General features: G+C 42.6%; 1 protein-coding gene across 2 annotated transcripts in view; it reads left to right on the top strand.

The window, feature by feature from the left end:
• The window catches only part of LOC126329139 (protein lin-54 homolog), a 236,570-nt gene that overhangs the window by 130,090 nt on the left and 83,358 nt on the right, over nucleotides 1–23,122 (top strand). For both annotated transcript variants that reach the window (XM_049996128.1, XM_049996129.1), the window contains exon 7: nucleotides 17,567–17,761. In XM_049996128.1, coding sequence (XP_049852085.1) covers nucleotides 17,567–17,761 — 195 coding nt within the window. The remainder of the gene's footprint in view (nucleotides 1–17,566; nucleotides 17,762–23,122) is intronic.

Genomic DNA, 23,122 nt, shown 5'->3' with positions numbered 1-23,122 from the left:
AGACTCAATGAGTGGCCTTCAGGCACTTGACCAGTGTTTCTCCCGTCATCCCTTGGTCTCCTCCATCCATGACCATCTCGCTGATCTCCACCATGCTGCTTGCTCTGTTAGCTTCCTTTGGGTCCCTGGCCATGTGGGCATCCAAGGAAATGAGCTTGCTGATCGTTTGGCTGGGGGAGCAGTCACTTACCCCCCATTCCCTGTCACCCCTCCTGTGGCGGATTTACGGCTTCATCTCAAATCCCACTTTGCGCAATCATGGGCCACATCCTGGGAGGCTACCTCCTTGTCTAATAAACTTCGTGCGATTAAGGTGACACCTGTCCCATGGCGTTCTTCCTTAAGCCTCTCGCGAAAGGACTCAACCACCCTCTGTCGTCTTCGCATCGGCCATACCAGGCTGACCCATGGTTTTCTTTTGCGTGGTGAGCCACCCCCACTTTGTGGTTGTGGAGCTTTCCAGTCAGTGGCCCACATTTTGGTGGAATGCCCCCTTCTTTTAGCTCTGCGTACTAAGTACAGACTTCCCTGCACTTTACCCTTAATATTAGCAGACGATTCCCGGATGGTTGAACTGGTTCTCAGTTTCCTCCGTGAAAGTGGTTTTTATTCTCAGTTTTAAGGATTTTCATCTCCCTCTGGAGTAGGGGCAGGGCGGTGAGGGTTGGGATGTCTCCCACTGTAGGCTGTGCTTGGAGATTCCTGACTCCCCTCCCTGGCCATGTTCTATCTTTTTTCCCTTTTACTGTTTTTATCGCCTTTTAGGTTTGTTTAATCCCTTTTACAATCCGCCCTTTTACACTCTGGCGATTGAACGCTTTTAAATAGCATGTGGTCTTGCTTGTACTGCTTCACAGGTGGGATATTTCCTCTCTTGAGTTTGCCCATTTACTGACTTCCCTCCTTGTGTTTTTATCATTGACGACACAACTGCACTTTTTTTTTTAGCCTTTTACTTTTTACCTTTATCGTTTTTGACTCTTCTGAGCTGTCCCTCTGTCGGAACTGACCGTCTTTGTAACAAGGGACTGATGACCTTGCTGTTTGGTCCCTTCAACCCCAATCAACCAACCAACCAACCAGCCCATCAATGTGGTGGACACACATTGGTTTTTAGGACTGATCTTTGATGCTCTGGTAACTTGGCTTCCCCATCTTCACCAACATGTTGGTCACTCCTTAAGGCTCATCGATGCCTCAGCAGCATTGACTAGGACACAGACCACTGTGCTCTTCCGTGGCTCTACAAAGCATAGGTCCTGTCCCATCTAGAATGCAAGAGTCTCACATATGGCTTGGCATCACCTTCCATGTTATAGGTGCCGGACCTGATACACCGTTGTGGGGTACAACTGGCAACTGATGCCTTTTGGAGTAGCCCCAAGATCAGCCTCTTAGTGGAGGCAGGGGTTCCATGGTTGCAAGTTCTGTGATAACAACAGGTCATCACTTTAGTGTAGCACATCTGCTGCTCCCCAGAGCACCCAAAATACCACCTTCTCTTTCCAGATAAATTGGCTCAGGTCTGGAGTTGCAGTCACCATCTGCATCCGCCCCCCCCCCCCCCCTTCCCGTTTTTTTTCCCCCCCGTTCTCGCCTCTACCACCTTTACCCTGGGTTTGTCTACCTCCAAGGGGAATTGCTCGTCCCCAACTCTCTCTTGACCTATTACAAGGTCCAAAGGAGTCGGCTCTGCCTGACGCCTCTCACAACTAAGTCTTCTCCATATTCGGTGCATTTCGTGGTTCAGAAGTAGATTATACTCATGGCTTGATAGTTGCCATTAGCACTGGCTTTGCTTATGTTGATATGAGATGTAATCAACTCTACTCCTTACCAGAAGGCTGCAGTATTTTCACTGTGGGGTTGGTGGCCACCTCTCAGGCTCTTGAGCATATCTATTCCTTGACCGGTGAGCCCTTCCACACTTCTAGCGATTCCTTGAGTAGTTTATAAGCTCTTGACCATCCCTTGGTCTTGACTACCCAAGATTCCATTTTTATTCTCAGACAATGTGTGCATTTGATGGGTCTGGACCCTGGGTCACATTGAGATACCAGGAAATGAACTTGCTGACAGGCTGGGCAAATTGGCTACCGGCAAGCCCCCTCTTGAAATCGGTATTCTGTAACTGAATCTTCAATTGGTACTGTGCCATCAAGTTCTAAGAATTTATGGAGTGGCATACTCTGACTTAACCAAATAAACTACAAGCGATAAAGGACACCACGAATTTGTGGAAGTCCTCCATGCGGGACTCTCACAAGGACACCTCGCCCTTTGCCAGCTCTGCATCAACCATACCCATGATCATTTACCTCATCGCGAGGATCTGCCTCCCTGTCAATTTGGTGCCTATTTGATGGTGGTCCACATTTTGCTGGACTGTCCTGACCTAGCCACTTTTAATCTTCCTGTCTCTCTCTATCGCTGCTGTTAGGATACAATGCCTCAACAGCTGACCTGCTTTTACATTTTATCTGTGTTGGGGTTTATTATAGTTTTCGTCACCCTCTCTAAGGGAAGGAACCTTAGTCTTGTCAGCTCATTGAGGGGTTGCCAGGACACCCGTTTTCTGCTCTGCCCCACTTGGGCACTGGCTGTCTGGGGTTGGTGGCCTACCCCAGCACTCATCCTACACATTCTTGTGCTCTTCTTTCCTTTCTCACGTGTTCTCTCCAATTTGGTGTTTTCTGTGTTCTTACCTTGTCCATGTCACTGTGTATTGTTGGCTGTGGTACCTTTGGTAAATGGCTTGGGGGTATGTCCACCCCATAGCAGTTTCTGCCTTTAGGGGCCTCAGACTGGACAGGGCACCTCGCTTGACATTCTTCCTTTACCCCTTTTCTTCTTTTTACTCTCCCCATTTATTCTTCTTCTTGTTACTTTCTATAGGCTATTTTGACCTCTGATAGACCTTTGGGTTTTCTTTTCCTTGGGTTTGTGCCCCAGGCTCTTACTTTGTGTGTAGTTTTGTTTCCTTGCCTGTTCCTTGTAGAAGTAATGATGATCTCTTACTTTGGTCGTTTTCATCTTTAAACCAACCAATTTTCCCAGGATCAATAGGTTAAACTATCTTAATGGTGGCCGGACATCCAGCTGGAACAGGTAAACGATCCACAAGCTCCCTCCTGCTCTCTCTTTCAGCTCCCTCCTGCTCTCTCTTTCAGCTCCCTCCTGCTCTCTCTTTCAGCTCCCTCCTGCTCTCTCTTTCAGCTCCCTCCTGCTCTCTCTTTCAGCTCCCTCCTGCTCTCTCTTTCAGCTCCCTCCTGCTCTCTCTTTCAGCTCCCTCCTGCTCTCCCTTTCGGATCCCTCCCTCCTGCTCTCCCTTTCGGCTCCCTCCCTCCCTCCTGCTCTCCCTTTCGGCTCCCTCCCTCCCTCCCTCCCTCCCTCCCTCCCTCCCTCCCTCCCTCCCTCCCTCCCTCCCTCCCGCTCTCCCTTTCGGCAGACACAAGCAAACATGTGTGTAATATTGTGTGTGTGTGTCAGTGTACACCTGTCCTTTTTTTCCCCCTAAGGTAAGTCTTTCCACTCCAGGGATTGGAATGACTCCTTACCCTCACCCTTAACACCCACATCCTTTGGTCTTTCCCTCTCCTTCCCTCTTTCCTGAAGAAGCAACCTCCCTCTCCTTCCCTCTTTCCTGAAGAAGCAACCGTCTGTTGGGAAAGCTAGAAATTTTTTGTGTGTGAGATATATATATATATATTAAAAACAAAGATTCCAAGACTTACCAAGCGGGAAAGCGCCGGCAGACAGGCACATGAACAAAACACACAAACACACACACAGAATTACGAGCTTTCGCAACTGGCAGTTGCTTCGTCAGGAAAGAGGGAAGGAGAGGGAAAAATGAAAGGATGTGGGTTTTAAGGGAGAGGGTAAGGAGTCATTCCAATCCCGGGAGCGGAAAGACTTCCCTTAGGGGAAAAAAAGGACAGGTGTACACTCGCGCACACACACACACACACACATCCATCCGCACGTACACAGACACAAGCAGACATATTTAAAGGCCTTGAAAAGGAAGCTGCTAAAAAATGATCGGTTTTGTGGGAAAAACGGGAATGGAAATAAAACGAAAGTTGTTGGAAAAAACTGAGATGGTTGTGTAATGGGTGAAAGGAACTGAAGCTGTGAAATAGTATTCACGAGTTTACACGAAATGTTTGTAAACTTGGAACAATGGATTTTATAGCAGCGGTTATGTTGAAAGCGTTGAAAATTTTAGGTTATGGTTTGGAAGTAAATTACGTATTATTGAGTATAATTAGACAGGATAAAATGTATGGTAGATTACGGAAAAATGGAAGATGAATACAAAGTGGAACTTCTTGTACAAACGAAAAGAGAAAGTAAGACGATAGAGAAGATTTCGAAATGCAACAGAGACAATAACAAACGTAATTGTTGGGTTCAAATTAATGACGATGTAAATAAAACAGAAAGAAACTTCCACATGGGAAAAATATATTAAAAACAAAGATTCCAAGACTTACCAAGCGGGAAAGCGCCGGCAGACAGGCACATGAACAAAACACACAAACACACACACAGAATTACGAGCTTTCGCAACTGGCAGTTGCTTCGTCAGGAAAGAGGGAAGGAGAGGGAAAAATGAAAGGATGTGGGTTTTAAGGGAGAGGGTAAGGAGTCATTCCAATCCCGGGAGCGGAAAGACTTCCCTTAGGGGAAAAAAAGGACAGGTGTACACTCGCGCACACACACACACATATCCATCCGCACATACACAGACACAAGCATATATATAGGATACGAAAATGTAATAGTCATGGGTGACTGGAATTCGTCAGTAGGAAAAGGGAGAGAAGGAAACATAGTGGGTGAATATGATTTGGGGCTAAGAAATGAAAGAGGAAGCTGTCTGGTAGAATTTTGCACAGAGCATAACTTAATCATAGCTAACACTTGGTTCAAGAATCATAAAAGAAGGTTGTATACATGGAAGAATCCTGGAGATACTAAAAGGTATCAGATAGATTATATAATGGTAAGACAAAGATTTAGGAATCAGGTTTTAAATTGTAGGACATTTCCAGGGGCAGATGTGGACTCTGACCACAATCTATTGTTTATGACCTGTAGATTAAAACTGTATATATATATATATGTTGTTGTCTTCAGTCCTGAGACTGGTTTGATGCAGCTCTCCATGCTACTCTATCCTGTGCAAGCTTCTTCATCTCCCAGTACCTACTGCAACCTACATCCTTCTGAATCTGCTTAGTGTATTCATCTCTTGGTCTCGCTCTACTACGATTTTTACCCTCCACGCTGCCCTCCAATGCTAAATTTGTGATCCCTTGACGCCTCAGGACATGTCCTACCAACGGAGAAAAACCTACTTTGCTTCAGTTCAGTAGTGGTGTTTGTTGTGCTTTGATGTTTTGGACATATTTTCAGTATTGTCATACTTTTGTGGTTTTGAATAAATGTTTTGTTCTAAAATGGCATTTGATGTTTCTCAACAAAAGTAGCATCATCGACATGACATGTAAACAAAGTATGTTGTAAGAACAAAATCAAACAATGTGAACTCCAGGTTGGAATATCAATTATGAAGGAAAAGGTATACTACCACTACTTACCATAAAGGTGACACATTAAGTTGCAATCAGGTACATTAGCTATTGATCGCAGTCTTTGTCAGAAAAAGAAATACATACCCATTCATTCACACAAGCAAGTGCACCACACACACACACACACACACACACACACACACACACACTCTCTCTCTCTCTCTACCATCTCTAGCAACTCAGACCAGAACACGAATGTGTACGTGTCTGTTAGTGGTGCCTGTCTGCAACTGAATGTGTCAGCTTTATGGTAAGTAGCAATCTATATTTTCCTTATGTTGTAAGAATGTAATTTTTGTTGTAGCTTCATGCTTAATGTGGCAGCAGATATAATAGAACCAATACCTACCTCCTTTCTTTGCAAGTCAGCTTAGGGTGTGTGGCAAATGGTACTTCTGGCACCATTGTCTTTTCGTTTGTTCCTTTTTTTCCCCCTCCAAATAGTGCGTGGTTAGAATGACTGTTTGTAAACCTCTCATTTCTCTGATCATCTTATTTTTAACATGTAGTGGTGCGACATATGAGGGAGGGACGTAACATGTTACCCAACTCTTCTTGGACTGTCGATACGCTGATTTTCAACAGTAAATGTCTTCACGAAGCACAATGCCTCTATTGTAGTGTCTGCCAATGAAGTTTTTTAACACCGTCATAACATTCTTGTGCCAACTAAACCATCCCATGATGAAATGTGTTACTCTTTCTTGTATCTTCTGTCTCTTTCATCAGACCAACTTCGTAAGGATCACAGACTGACTAGCAATACTCGTTCAGTTTAAGAAGTGTTTTGTAAGCCACTTCTTTTGTGGATGAATTCCACTTCATTAAATCCCCCCAAAGGATCAGCTTAGCGTATGCATTTCTTGTGATTAGTGTTATGCAGTCATTCTATTTTAGGTTGTGCTCCAGATGGTTGCTGGTAGGAATTTTACTGTGGTCACTGCTTCCAGTGATTTGTTGTTAATGATGTAATTTAGCAGTAGTGGATTTATTTGCCTATTTGTGCACAACACATCACATTTGTTTACCTTCGGAGTCAACATGAGTGCAAACACTATTTTGTATTCATCAATGCTTCAAAATAATGTTTCTGCTGTAATATACATTTGAAAGTGGCTAACAGCCAAAATCAGCTGATCATAGTGTAAATAACAGTGATTTTATAATGACTAGGGTGGAAAATGGAATTGTTCCTCGGCAAAATAGTGATTGTGGTACCAGAACTGAGAAATCTTCTTGAAATTATTTTTACATTTGTTTATATTGTTCCTTTTAGTATGCCATCTCGAGCTCTATCTGCATGGAAGTCCTGAATGTGTTAACAAATCCGGTCCCATGTTGGTATCTTTGTATTTTGTCCACCAAACAACAGTACCAAACTGTAGTTGAATGGTTTCCATAGTTGAGGAACATTGCATGAGCCTGGGTACCTTTGCCTGTGGCTCTCTCAGGCATGAAGAAAGCAGCAAAGTTTTTTTTGTGGGATCTGTATGGAATCAATGTAGGGTTTATAGATGAGATTTTGGATCTCCAATAATGTCATAATGTGTGAGTGTAAAACTATTTCATAACTGTACAGCAGATGGACATCAGAACCTACATTTGTGTGTTGTTGATCAATGTTGTGTTTGTTGTTGACAACCCTCATTGAAAATGGAAATGACATAAGTGTTTCCCAGTTAATAGATACCCTTCATTGTTCCTATGATCTACAATAAACTATTGCTAGAAGGGGAGCAAGTTCTTTAATAAAATCTCACTACAATGCACCACAGATATTTTGTGTTCCCAAATGCCATCTACATCTACATAGATACTCCGCAAGCCACCATACGGTGCGTGGCGGAGGGTACCCTCTACAACTACACTATGTGACCAAAAGTATCCGGACACCCCCCTAAAAATTCATATTAGGTGCATTGTGCTGCCACCTATTGCCAGGTACTCCTTGTCAGCAACCTAAGAAGTCCTTTATACATTGTGAGAGAGCAGAATGGGGTGCTCCGCAGAACTCATGGACTTCGAACTTGGTCAGGTGATTGGGTGTCAATTGCGTCATACATCTGCACATGAGATTTCCACACTCCTAAACATCCCTGGGTCCATTGTTTCTGTTGTGATAGTGAAGTGGATACGTGAAGGGACACGTACAGTGCCAAAGCATACAGGCCTACCTCGTCTGTTGACTGACAGAAACGATCGACAGTTGACGAGGGTCGTAATGTGTAATCGGCAGACATTTATCCAGACCATCACACAGGAATTCCAAACTGCATCAGGATGCACTGCAAGTACTATGACAGGCGGGAGGTGAGCAAATTTGGATTTCATGGTCGAGCAGCTGCTGATAAGCCACACCTCATGCCGGTAAATTCCAAACGACGTCTCGCTTGGGGTAAGGAGCTTAAACATTGGACGATTTAAGTGGGAAAACGTTGTGTGGAGTGATGAATCACGGTACACAGTGTGGCAGCACGATGGCAGGGTGTTGGTATGGCGAATGCCCGATCAGTGTCATCTGTCAGCATGTGTAGTGCCAACAATAAAATTCGGAGATGGTGGTGTTATGGTGTGGTCGTGTTTTCATGGAGGGGGCCTTGCATGCCTTGTTTTGCGTGGCACTATCACAGCACATGCATACAATGATGTTTTAGGCACCTTCTTGCTTCCCACTGTTGAAGAGCAATTCGCGGATGGCAATTGCGTCTTTTGACACTATGAAGCACCTTTTCATAATGCATGGCATATGGCCGAGTGGTTGCATGACAGTAACATCCCTGTAATGAACTGACCTGCACAGAATCATATATAACCCTTTTGGGGTGTTCGGAATGCTGACTTCATGCCAGGCATCACCGACCGACATCAGTACCTCTCCTCAGTGCAGCACTCTGTGGAGAATCGGCTGCCATTCCCCAAGAAACCTTCCAGCACCTGAATGAACATATGCCTGCGAGAGTGGAATCTGTCGTCAAGGCTAAGGGTGGGCCAACACCATATTGAATTCCAGCATTACCGATGGTGCCAAGAACTTGTAAATCATTTTTAGCCAGGTGTCCGGATACTTTTGATCAAATAGTGTATTTGTCATTTCACCTGCTGTTCCACTCACACATAGAGCGAGAGAAAAATGACTCTGTACATCTCTGTATGAGCCCTAATTTCTCGTATATTATCTTCATGGTCCTTACCCACATTGTGTTTTGGCAGCTTTACAGTGCTTTCATTTACTCGTTCCACCTCATATCGCTTTGCAATGTTATGCCCAGATATTTAAATGACTAGACAGTGTCGAGCAGGGCTCTAGTATTACTGTATCCAAACATTACAGGTTTGCTCTTCCTACTCGTCTGCATTAACTTAAATTTTTCTACATTTAGGGCTAGCTGCCATTCATTTTGCCATACACCACAGCATTGTCAGCAAACAACCACAATTTGAGCAAACAACCGCAGATTGCTGCTCACCCTATCTGCCAAATCATTTATGTATATAGATAACAGCAGCAGTCCTATCACATTCCCTAGGGCACTCCTGATGATACCCTTGTCTCTAATGGACACTTGTTGTTGAGGACAACATACTGGGTTCTATTATTTAAGAAGTCTTCTAGCCACTCACATATCAGTGAACTTATTCCATATGCTCGTAACTGTGTTAACAGCGTGAAATGAGGCCTTTCCACTGTTGAGCAATTATAATTGATTTTCTGCTCCACAATCACTGACTGTAATAGCTATCTTCTATCTGTTAATAAGGTCAATGTTTTGTGATCAATGCTAGATGTAATATAATATGGTTACTGAATGTTCTATCCTTGATTTTACGGAATGTTTAATTTTTATGAAATATATGGTTTGAACAGTACTTATTCCAGAATTTCAGAAGGAAGATACAAACCTGCGGTGAAGAGATGGACACCTAAAATACAAGTGTCAGTGCAAAAACTCATGACATCTCCTGTTTTTATCTTGAAAATGGTACTAAATTTAAAAAAAAAATTGAAATATGCCAATGGAAGATTAGTTTGTATGTAAACATTACTTGTAGGGAGAAAAGAAGAAATGGTGATGAGATTGAGGACTGATCTTATCTTACAAGCTTAATGTTACAAATTCAGTGTTCTGTCAGTTTCACTACAAAAAATAATATGGTCCGTCACCCAAATAATGTTGTATATGAGGTTATTGTTGTATAATCCGCAAAGAGAAACATTTTTTCGTTTCATTTATTCTGGTAGACTCATATGGAAATTCTTTCCTTCATATTTGATGCATCAACATTTTGCCTAAACCCGCATTCCATTTGCTTTGTGGAATTTGCAAAAACCTACTACCAAGCTCTGCCATCGAATCGCAGTTTAATGCACAACACTGCAATTTAATGCAAACACTGTAGCATTCTTCATTGCAAATAAACTGACAAGTTTTGTTAGGTTCTTCATTTAGTATAAAATGAGTCTGTATGTTTCCCACACCCCTACATACTACAATAACCACTAATTACATCAATTCTCCCATTTGCATGCATGTACTACTTGGGTCCAAAATAGCTACTTTATTCCATGTGATATTCAACTGACCAGTGGCAGCGGTCAATTGTCAGCAATCCAGCCCTGAAAGGTTTTTGCTACTTTCTTTATCCAGAGCTTTAAAGAAAGACTTAATAGCAAGGTTTTCGTTGGTAATGTATCTGGAACAGGTCAGACAAGTGAGAAATGCATAATGTTGATTTTATTATTAACTGCCGCTTGTTCAGTATGAGCATTGGAGACATTGAAAAGATGCCGCACAGCGCCAGATCTGTAACTGTTGGGCAAAATTGGAACAAATTTCTTTTCAGCGGAAATTGGTTCTGTTTTAATGCAGTACAATACCTACCATTGCAATTATTCATTGCAAGTACAGTAGCAGTAAATTAGAGGATAGTAATTTCCCAGAGTTCTTGAAAGTTACAGCATACAGATACACATACAAGCAAACAAACTTGAAGAAAATGGCAGGCTTTTGTTCAGTTTTGTGGGAGGCAATTCTTTGTGAACCATTGACATTGAAAATGACCCAATTTAAAATTTTGAGTTGTGATGTTTTGTGTTTCTCTTAGTTGTAATAGTAATGTGAGTCATACAGCAACAAATGGCGTAAAGGTTTCCACATGACAATCACGAATTTTAATGAAATTTTGTATGAACGATCTCACATGTTCCTAATGAACACTGGTAAAGTATGTTATTAACTGAATCCTTTCAGAGATAGTCATTTGTTTGACTCCACAGTGCAGCTATCAACAGTGTGCTTTTTGGCAACTTCACAACATGTCATCTCCGGTATTTTGAAAGAAACAAAACTTGGTCGTCTTTACAGCTTTTAGAACTTTGTCCAAATAAATAATAGAAAGAGATTTCTCAAAAGTTGAAGAAAGAGTCTTCTACAAATTCTCTATAAACCATTTTCATTAGAAAGAACATGTCTAAACCACCTAAAAACTATGGTTTTGCAATATGTGTATACACTGAAGAGCCAAAGAAACTGATACACCTGCCTAATATTGTGCAGGGCACCTGCGGGCATGCAGAAGTGCTGCAACATAATGTAGTATGGACTCGACTAATGTCTGAAATAGTGCTGGAGGGAATTAACACCATGAATCCTGCAGTGCTGTCCATAAGAGTACGAGGGGGTGGAGATCTCTTTCGAACAGCATGTTGTAATGCATCCCAGATATGCTCAATAATGTTCATGTTTGGGGAGTTCGGTGGTCAGTGGAAGTGTTTAAACTCAGAAGAGAAGAGTGTTCCTGGAGCCACTCAGTAGCAGCTTTGGACATATTGGGTGTCATATTGTCCTGCTGGAATTGCCTAAGTTCATCAGAATGTTCAGTGGACATGAATGGATGCAGGTGATCAGACAGGATGCGTACATACATGCCACCTGTCAGAGTTGTTACTAGACATATCAGGGGTCGCAAATCACTTCAACCGCACATGCCCCGCACCATTGATGATACTCCACCAGCTTGAACAGTCCCCTGCTGACATCCAGGGTTCATGGATTCATGAAGTTGTCTCCATACCCATACATGTCCATCTGCTTGATACAATTTGAAACAAGACTCGTCCAACCAGGCAACATGTTTCCAGTCATCAGTAGTGCAGTGTCGGTGTTGACGGGCCAAGCTGAGATGTAAAGCTTTGTGTCATGCAGTCAGAAGGGTACATAAGTGGGCCTTTGGCTCCAAAAGTCCATATCGATGATGTTTCATTGAATGGTTCATATGGTGACACTTGTTGATGGCCCAGCATTGAAATCTGCAGCAGTTTGTGGAAGGGTTGCGCTTCTGTAACACTGAACAATTCTCTTCAGTCATCGTTGATCCAGTTCTAGCTGGATCTTTTTTGAGCGCCAGCAATGTCAGAGATTTGATGTCTTACCGGATTCCTGATATTGATGCTACACTTGTGAAATGGTCGTATGGGAAAATTCCCCACTTGATCACTTCTTCGTAGATGCTGTGTCCCATCGCTCGTGTGCAGACTATAGCACCATGTTCAAACTCACTTAAATTGTGATAACCTGCCAATGTAGCAGGAGTAATCCGTACATACGTCTGTATCTGAATACACATACCTCTACCAGTTTCTTTGGTGCTTCAGTGTATAAGGCCCTAAAGAATGACCAGGTGGGGGTGATTTGAGTACCAGTGGAATAAGGGCCCCATTTCCAAAGTAAATTTGATGTCTTTATTATGTTGTACTGTTGTTTAATACTCTCTGGGGAAAGCAATATCAAAAGTATTGATGACTAGAAAGTCAGATAAAGTCTGAATAACTTGAAAAACTTCAAGAAAGGGGTGTCTTGTCAGTACTCATTGTGACATATTTCAGTTTACTTGTCTGCTGTAACTACAGAATCAGACTGCTTATAAACTTCACAATTTAACTGTGCATTACCAAGGTCGTAAAATTGTTGTGTAACAATTGCAGCACACTTCATATAAGTAGCCTTCAGGTTTTACAGAAGTTCCACATTGTCAATTTTGATGAAATTCACAGCAGTCTTCCTGACATTTTTTTGGAATGGATTCATGTTGTAGATAATTATTAGTAAGTCTTTTTATTTCTACATCTACACTGTGCAAACCACAGTGAGGGGTATGACGGAGGGTACTTCCTACTGTACCAGTTATTAGTGTTTCTTCCTGTTCCATTCACATGTGGAGCATGGGAAGAATGATTGTTTGAATGCCTCTGTGCATGCAGTAATTATTCTAATCTTATCTTCATGATCATGATCATGGCCATGCCTGATAGCTGTGCAACAACAGCTATGGATGACTCTTTACCGCAGATTCCCATATGTTTGTAGATGTGCCAGAGCCAGAAGAGGCCTCTTTTAGGATCCATGTGTACTTCAGGCTACTTTAATTTCTTACCTGTTTCATTAATTTGCTGTGGAATGCAATGAGGAAAACTATACTACCAGCCAGATGATGTCACTAATGGGAGTGTTTAGGAAGAAATTTTGGTAACATAGGACTCAAAAATCACACTTTCCAAATGGGATTATTTCGAATTATTAGAGCCACAAAAAAGAGAAAACTGTTCTTTTTATTGGCTTCCTTATTCCATTTTATTTTTTTATAAAAAGAATTTTTTAAACTGAATGCTGTAGAGATGTCTAAAATGAGAGAGAGAGAGAGAGAGAGAGAGAGAGAGAGAGAGAGAGAGAGAGAGAGAGGGGGGGGGGGGGGGGGGGAGAAAGAGCAAGAGGAGGGGGAGGAGGAGAAACTTCTTCTGTACAGTTTTTCTGACTCGTGCTCATTTTCTAGCTGTCAGGACTTTTGATATTGTTGTCCACATAGAACACTAAATAATTTTAGGACGTTATAAAAGATGTCGGATTTAATTTGATTGCCAGTGGAATATGGGCCCATTTCTGTCGCACCTTGTTGTTCCATTTTAGGACCTCATATGCTCACTTTGCAAAACCCAGTAGCTAGAACGTGATCTTTGAAATGAAAATGAGTTAAAAGAGTTTGGAGGACCTTTTTTTAAGTGGGAAAAATAGCCATTCTGACAATTTTAGAAAAACTGTCATTTTTCTCTTCAGTTTGTAACCTATTGGAATGGAATTTTATTTTATAAGACCTTGTATTTGTAAGTTATTACAAGATGACAAGTATTGAAATATATGAAGTAAAACAGTTATAACTTCTGAACGGTTTGCATTAGGACGTTCAGACTGCAAAGCTGGTCACAGGGAATGACGGGTCACAGGGAATGACAGGAATTAGTATGTGCTGTATGGTTTGGTTTAGCAATGAAGCTCACATTCATTTGGATGGGTTTGTTAGTAAGCAAAATTAGTGCATTTGAGGGACAGAGAATCCGCATTTCATTATCAAGAAGTCTCTTCACCCTCAACGGGTGACTGTGGTGTGCAATGTCCATTCATATAATTGGAGCAATTTTCCTTGATGGCAGATTGACTACCGAACATTACTTGAAAGTCTTGGAAGATTATTTCACCCTCATTATCCAAAATGACCCTAATTTTGACAAGATGCGCTTCATTGGAGATGGAGCTCAACTCCATTGAAGTAAGAGTGTCTTTGATTTCCTGGAGCAGCACTTTGGGGACAACATTCTGGCTCTGGGGTACCCAGAGGCCACTGGCATTGGCCTTTATTGGCTGCCATATTATCTGGGTCAGAACACATGCGACTTCTGTTTGTGGGGCTATATTAAAGATAAGGTGTAAAGCAGTAACCCCAAAACCATTGCTGAGCTGAAAACGGCCACTCAGGAGGTCATCGACAACATCGATGTTCAGACACATCAGCGAGTCACGCAGAATTTCACTATTCGTCTGCACCACATCACCACCAATGATGGCAGGCATATTGAACATGTCATAACCTAAATCCGAATGCCAGTTAAGTGTTGAATAAAGTTGTTTTTAGCACCTTAAATGCATGCATTGCAAAATAAAATAAAGGTTTTTTAGATGGTTTAGAATTTCATCTTGCTAAAGAAAATAGTTTATAAGAATTTGCAGCAGACTCTTGTTTTTTAAAAAGTGGGTCAGAAATAACCATTTCTGCCACTTTTAGAAAAATTGTCTACTTTGACTTCAATTTGTGAACATTGGAAATCAGTAGGTTAATTAATTTTCATATTGTAAGACCTTTTTCTGGTAAGTTATTATGCACTAAGTTTCAGTCGTAGCCCACAATTACTTCCAGGTAGATTACAAATTTTAAATAGTGGTGACAGGAAGTATAATCATGGAAAAGTCTTGAAGTATTCTGGCAAGCAAAGGGCAAACAGAGCGGTAGTAGTTGGTTTCTTTTCAGCTAAATTGTCCCGTCTTCTCCAAACAGATCTTAGAAACTGATGTTGAATATTGATTCATCGTGAGATCCATCTGTAAAACAAAGGTGAGATCAAGACAAATAAAACAGAACTAAACTGTAATTACAGCAGCAGTGTCTGTAGTAACAGTATTAGCAATAAAAAATTGTAGCAGACTGCAGTTTTCCCACATATGAATTATCTTCAAACTGTTACCAGTCAGATATTTTTCTCTCCTATCCAGAATCAAAGAATTCTGCCTCTTGAGCTTCCAAAATTTCTTGCTCGCTCAACATACGTGACATATTTAAAGCAGAATTACAGAAAACACCGAAACCTAACAATTACGTGGATGAAATTAAGACAGTGTGAACACATACTGGGTCACCCGTTTGCGACAACAGCTGTAACATATGCCAACATTCCTTTTGAACTAATTCTAGAAGTGAACACCAGAAGGAAGCACCTGTTTCTTAAACAGGTAGTGAGACATCCATACATAGTTCTCACATGAAATGAGTCCAGTATTCGAGTGGTAGGTGGCTTGCACATCAATAAAATCATGGCCCAAAGTATACTCGTTCGCAGTCTGTTGAACAGTGTTGTAGCTCAAAATATGCTCGGGTTTGGTCGCCAAACTGTCATGTGACTTCACATCAGCACTTAACTGCACACTCCATGAAAAAGACAATAACTGTTATGCCAGTACAAACAGGACATCCACCTACAGCAAAGACTTGGAACAAAGTGATTTCCACATGAGCAAATACACTCCTGGAAATTGAAATAAGAACACCGTGAATTCATTGTCCCAGGAAGGGGAAACTTTATTGACACATTCTTGGGGTCAGATACATCACATGATCACACTGACAGAACCACAGGCACATAGACACAGGCAACAGAGCATGCACAATGTCGGCACTAGTACAGTGTATATCCACCTTTCGCAGCAATGCAGGCTGCTATTCTCCAATGGAGACGATCGCAGAGATGCTGGATGTAGTCCTGTGGAACGGCTTGCCATGCCATTTCCACCTGGCGCCTCAGTTGGACCAGCGTTCGTGCTGGACGTGCAGACCGCGTGAGACGACGCTTCATCCAGTCCCAAACATGCTCAATGGGGGACACATCCGGAGATCTTGCTGGCCAGGGTAGTTGACTTACACCTTCTAGAGCACGTTGGGTGGCACGGAATACATGCGGACGTGCATTGTCCTGTTGGAACAGCAAGTTCCCTTGCCGGTCTAGGAATGGTAGAACGATGGGTTCGATGACGGTTTGGATGTACCGTGCACTATTCAGTGTCCCCAGAGGTGCACGGCCAGTGTAGGAGATCGCTCCCCACACCATGATGCCGGGGTTGGCCCTGTGTGCCTCGGTCGTATGCAGTCCTGATTGTGGCGCTCACCTGCACGGCGCCAAACACGCATACGACCATCATTGGCACCAAGGCAGAAGCGAATCTCATCGCTGAAGACGACACGTCTCCATTCGTCCCTCCATTCACGCCTGTCGCGATACCACTGGAGGCGGGTTGCACGATGTTGGGGCGTGAGCGGAAGACGGCCTAACGGTGTGCGGGACCGTAGCCCAGCTTCATGGAGACGGTTGTGAATGGTCCTCGCCGATACCCCAGGAGCAACAGTGTCCGTAATTTGCTGGGAAGTGGCGGTGCGGTCCCCTACGGCACTGCGTAGGATCCTACGGTCTTGGCGTGCATCCGTGTCTCGCTGCGGTCCGGTTCCAGGTCGACGGGCACGTGCACCTTCCGCCGACCACTGGCGACAACATCGATGTACTGTGGAGACCTCACGCCCCACGTGTTGAGCAATTCGGCGGTACGTCCAGCCGGCCTCCCGCATGCCCACTATACGCCCTCGCTCAAAGTCCGTCAACTGCACATACGGTTCACGTCCACGCTGTCGCGGCATGCTACCAGTGTTAAAGACTGCGATGGAGCTCCGTATGCCACGGCAAACTGGCTGACACTGACGGCGGCGGTGCACAAATGCTGCGCAGCTAGCGCCATTCGACGGCCAACACCGCGGTTCCTGGTGTGTCCGCTGTGCCGTGCGTGTTATCATTGCTTGTACAGCCCTCTCGCAGTGTCCGGAGCAAGTATGGTGGGTCTGACACACCGGTGTCAATGTGTTCTTTTTTCAATTTCCAGGAGTGTATATTGCCTCCTGAAATTTTGGTAGTATTGGGGAACTTTAAAGTGCTATCACAGGCTGTGACAGCAAAACTTTTGCTGAGCGAATGTATCAACTCTTTCAGAAATATGATAAATTTGTAAATCTAAATTGTGATTATATAAGAAAATAATATGAAGGTCAAAAACATGCTTTTAACTATTTCATTATTTTATTTATTGCGTAATGAGGATATTCTCTAGATAACTCTCGTATGACATGAATTATAAGCTGATATCGATTGATGGATGATTGGCAGGTGCAAAGTAATGAAACTATTACTAATCAAATATTGATAATCGCTGGGTGTGGGTCTATTATAACCTGCTCTCTAAAAACTGTAATGTATTCCTACTCTAAATTTTGCCAAGTATTATTTAAACAGACATAATGTTTTTATTTTTTACATGGAAAAGGTTGTTCCAAAACCTGCCTCTGGTCAACCTGCACAGAGGATCCTCATTCCTGCAGCTACTCCAGTGTCACAGCTTCGAGGAGCTCAGAATGTAGCAACACTTCAAGCTTCAACAGTTACAGGAGCAGCTATTCTTCCATCTGGTGGTAACAGCTACGTGATGCTGCCGGCACACTATGTGGAGCAAGTTAAAAATGTAAGTTGCTGATGTTTTTCTGTCTTCTTGCTTTCTTAGTTTTGGATAAATGTGACATGAACATCCATAATCCTCTTTCCTTACTCACTGAATATCTGAGAGCCACATCATTATGTAGTAGTTTTGCAGTAAAAAGTATGTTACTAATGGACATAGCTGTAGGTGAACAGAACTTAGTCACAAGCAATGTAAACTCTAGGTTGGAATAACAACAAAATTAGGAAAGTGATAGACTGCTACTCACCATAAAGATGGCCTATTGATTTGCAGACCGGCACAATGAAAAGACTGTTACACTTTAGAGATTTTGGTCAGTGCCTCCTTCAGCAAGGGAAAAAAACACACACACACACACACACACACACACACACAAACAAATAAGCACATCACATACACATGACAGGTACCACCAGCAGCTCCAACCACATTGAGACTGTCACATAAATAGCAATCTGAAGTGAGGTGGGGTTGGGAGGGACAGCAGGATATGATGTGGAGAGAGAAGACTGCTGTCTGGTGGTGTGTGGGTGGGAGAGTAGAGTGCCGTATAGTGGTGTGTGGGGGGGAGAGAAAAGAGTTATGTGTGGTGGAGTGGGCAGGGAGAGGAAAGGATAAGGGTGTGTTGTTGGAGGACAGCACACAATGAGGCTGAGGGGCTGTGGAAAGGGAGGTGGTGATAGGACAGAGGGGGCGAAACTGTTGGATGGTGGATGTGGGGACAGTAGATTGAGGCCAAGATAATATCAAGAGCAGAGAATGTGTTGCAAGGACAATTCCTATCTGCACAATTTGGAAAAGTTAGTGGTGGAGAGGAGGATCCAGATGACCTGGGTAGTGAAGCATCCATTGAAATCAAGCACATTATGTTCAAATGTCTGTTGTACCACAGGGTGGTGTACTGTGCGCTTTGCCACGGTTTAGTGGTGGGCATTCATCCTGGTGGATAGCTAGTTGGTAGTCACACTACTATAAAAAGCTGTGCAACAGTTGAAGCAGAGCAGGTATGACAAGGCTGCTTTCACAGGTGGCCTGGGCTTGGAGTAAGACAAGCCTGCTCTGGAAAAGGAAGTCCTGAGTGGGTGGAGTGGGAATTTTTTGCACCTGGAAACTTCCACAGGGATATGATAGCGGTTTTTCCCAGCCCTGATCTATGGTAACCTATTAGCTCACATCTACCATCCAACTGTTTTTGCCCCCTCTGTCCTATCACCTCCTTCCTTTCCACAGTCCCTCACCCTCATTGTGCGATGCCGTCCGCAAATGCGCCCACCCATATTTTCCCCTTTCCTGCTCCTCTCCATTGCCGCTCCCAGTTCCGCCCCACATCCCACCTTCTGACACTGCACGTGGTAGTCTCATCAGACTGCCATCTAGTGTTCTAGTCCCTGCACCTGCCACCAGACAGTGCTAGAACTCTTTAGTTCTGGCCATGCCACCTTTAGTGAGTTTTCTGATGGATTTTAAATGCTGGTTTACATATTGTTTTGGAAATCAGCTGTTTAGAATATTTAGAGAATGGCTAACACTTTCTCTGTACTTATCTTCGCTCCTAAATATAATAAACTGGATCTTGGAATATTTTTGTGAAAGGCTGATCTCCATTATATATGAATATGTTTAGTAAACCCAGGTTTACAAAGCATGGTCTGGTGATCACTGTCATACCTGTATCACAGTAATCTGTGTGTGATATAAAAATCAAGAGATGTTGGATTAGTGAGATGAATCAGAAAGATTTTATAAGCCTTCCTAAGAAAAGTTTTAGTCTTCAAGTTAGGATGAAATTGAGCCACAATTTTTGGCAACAGACAACATTTGGGGAATCTGCTTATCATGGTTGTATCAAATTTGCTCCGATTAAGTGAACCTCTTTTTGAGGTGGCTTAAGTTGTCTTCACTTCTTGTGGGAACTCCATTGACCCTTGAATTTCCTCTTTGACATATTAAACAGCATAGACTATTTATACTCAGCCTTACAAGAAGAGCCTGGGCATCCGGTTCCTCTTGAGAAAAAAGATCTGTAATAAAATATAATTTTATTGTTGACAGCAACAAAACAAAACATGTAAGCCAGAATATGTATATAATCATTAAAAGAGTAAACCGCTGAGTATAGGAAGGAGGTAGAATGATTGTAATGGAAATAAAATATATTACGTTCAGCTAGATTAAAACAAAAACAAATTATGAACTTTAATGGACAAGATAAGCCAACATGTGATCACCAATCTGATGTTTTTATTGGTCAGCTGATTAACAAACATCTAAAACAAGTTGTCTAGACATTTGTGAGTGTAAAAGAGGATTTTAAATACCTTGCTCTATATGAACAACTGTGTGACTCTCCTCTTACTGCAGCCCTACCATCACTTCACTTGCCTGCACTTTTCACTCTTGTGGCCACTCACCAAAGTCTCCAACCTGCCTTACCCTGTGCAGCTTGTTCTTCTCACCTCCTCCTCCTCCCCCTCTCTTCTCCTCCTCCTTCCCCATGCCTCTCGCCATTCACCTCTCACCCACCTCCCATGCAACTCGCCGTCTCCCACAATTTGCCTTTGTCCCGCTAGCCTGGCCCCTCACATCGCTTGCTATTTTTGTTCTATTTTCTTTCTTTTTTCTGACCAATCACGCTACTCAGTCTTTCAGTCTCCCTCACTTACCCTCCACAGTCACCCAACGTATTGTATTTCTATCCTTCTGAATTGTACTAAGCAAAAAAAAAAAAAAAAAAAAAAAAAAAATGTTTTTAAATTGTCCCCATGCATAATATAATAAAATTAGTTTCAATTATAAAAATCATTAAGTTATGGCTTGCTAATGTAGACACAAGTCTGATATAATACTCAGCAAATGCTTGCTTGTAATTCGAGCATTAGAACGATTTAACATTTTGAACTAGGAAGAAAAAAGGAAAAAAAAAAAACTTTGAATGTTGGATTGCATATGCTTTCTTTCTCTGAAGATTTTCAAAATGAATGTGTCTTCTTCTGAGAAATTGGCTATAACATCTAAATGAACAGAAATTCCACTGAAATTGCAGCAATAAGTTTGCCCCTGCTTTTAGTGTCACTGTTAGTGTAGGATGTAGATTGAAATTGTGGTTTATTTTGTGTTTCATTGGGTGTAACCAGTTCCTTTTGGCTCTTGTTCTAAGGATACATTAATGGTGCAACCATACTGTTGGCACCTCATTGCTCACCAAAAAGAAGCTCTTACCTGGCATTTGGTGGTTACTTAAATTTGCCCTCAATATGTTTGTGAAAATACATGTTTAAAGTCTGTGATATGTGTAAGACTTCACCTGAAATTGTACAAAATGCTTTGTCCAAAGGTCAAATGGTGCAGTTAGCTCAGGGGCCGACAAGAAGTGTAAATGGTTGTGATAACATACTCGACCGCTTGACAAGAAACAATCTTAGAAGGAACCCCTTGAATGTGAATCACAAGTTCAATCTTTATTAAGGCTTATTTGATAGTGTTGTGTTAACAGTTGTGACAGGTAAAATGTTAGCTGCTAATAACTCACCATATGTATCAGGAAGGTGACAGAAATGAGTGTCCATGAGGTGCAGAAATCAACCTTCTGTGGGATGTATGTGGTACACTTCACAAAACTGACATCTTCGACATTCAAGAAATGTTCAGAACAAACCATTAATGTGCACCATGAACACTGAATGAAAAGTTGTATGCCACAGTTGACATAAAACTTTACACCATCAAAATCAGAGGCGAACTCCTTGGGAGTCATTCACTGTGCAGGACATTCAGCTAGGTGTCCAGTCTTAAGGGATTGCATGTAGAATCATGTTGGTGTAACTGGGTAATGAGAACTGATGGAATGTGATGGCACGAAACTGAATGCGAAGCAGTCTATTGTATAGCTTATCGTGAAACTGGCTATCCTTAAAGGAGTAACTGTAGATAGTGCAATAATATACGGAGGTGGCAAAAGTCATGGGATACCCCCTAATATTGTGTTGGACCTCATCATGCCCAGCATAGTGCAGCAACTTGTCGTGGCATGGAGCCTGCAAGTCATTGGAAGTCCCCTGCAGAAATATTGAGCCATGCTGCCTATACAGCCATCTATAATTGCAAAAGCATTGCTGGTGCATGATTTTGTGTGCAAGCTGACAGCTAGATTATGCCCCATAAATATTCAGTGGAATTAATGTTGGGCAATGAGGGTGGCCAAATCATTCACTCACATTTCCAGCATGTTCTTGAAACCAGTCGCAAACAGTTGTAGCCTGGTGACATGACACATTGTTATTTGAGAACATGAAGTCCATGAATGGTTGCAAATGATCTCCAAGTAGGTGACTACAACCATTTCAGCACAGTGATTCATTCAGTTGGACCAGAGGACCTAGTAGACTCCATGTAAACACACTCCACACAATTACGGAGCAGCCACCAGCTTGCACAGTGCCTTGTTGAAAACTCGGGTCCATGGCTTTATGGAACCTGCACCACACTCAAACCCTACCATAAGCTCTTACCACCTAAAATTGGGACTCATCTGACCAGTTAACGGTTTTCCAGTGATCTAGGGTCCAACCAATACAGTCCTGAACCCAGGAGAGGCACTGCAGGTGATGTGGTGATAGCAAAGGCACTCGCATTGGTAGTCTGCTACCATAGGCATTTAACACCAAATTTTGCCGCCCCAGTGTAATTGTACATTTATTATACATCCCATATTGATTCCTGCAGTTACTTCACAAAGTGTAGCTTCTCTGATAGCGCTGACAAATCTACACAAACACTACTGCTCTGTCATTAACTGAAGGCTGTTGACGACTGCATTGCCCGAGGTGAGAGGTAATGCCTGAAATTTTGTATTCTTCCACCATCCTGACACTTTAGTTTTCACAGTTTCACTTTGACGCTGTGGTTTTCACAGTTTCACTTTGACGCTGTGGTTTTCACAGTTTCACTTTGACGCTGTGGTTTTCACAGTTTCACCTTGACGCTGTGGTTTTCACAGTTTCACCTTGACGCTGTGGTTTTCACAGTTTCACCTTGACGCTGTGGTTTTCACAGTTTCACCTTGACGCTGTGGTTTTCACAGTTTCACCTTGACGCTGTGGTTTTCACAGTTTCACCTTGACGCTGTGGTTTTCACAGTTTCACCTTGACGCTGTGGTTTTCACAGTTCCACCTTGACGCTGTGGTTTTCACAGTTTCACCTTGACGCTGTGGTTTTCACAGTTTCACCTTGACGCTGTGGTTTTCACAGTTTCACCTTGACGCTGTGGTTTTCACAGTTTCACCTTGACGCTGTGGTTTTCACAGTTTCACCTTGACGCTGTGGTTTTCACAGTTTCACCTTGACGCTGTGGTTTTCACAGTTTC

The sequence above is a fragment of the Schistocerca gregaria genome, chromosome 2 (genome assembly GCF_023897955.1).
Source record: "Schistocerca gregaria isolate iqSchGreg1 chromosome 2, iqSchGreg1.2, whole genome shotgun sequence".
Taxonomy (NCBI): domain Eukaryota; kingdom Metazoa; phylum Arthropoda; class Insecta; order Orthoptera; family Acrididae; genus Schistocerca; species Schistocerca gregaria.
The sequence above is the reverse complement of the archived record's forward strand: the minus strand, read 5'-3'. Positions and strand labels throughout refer to the sequence as shown.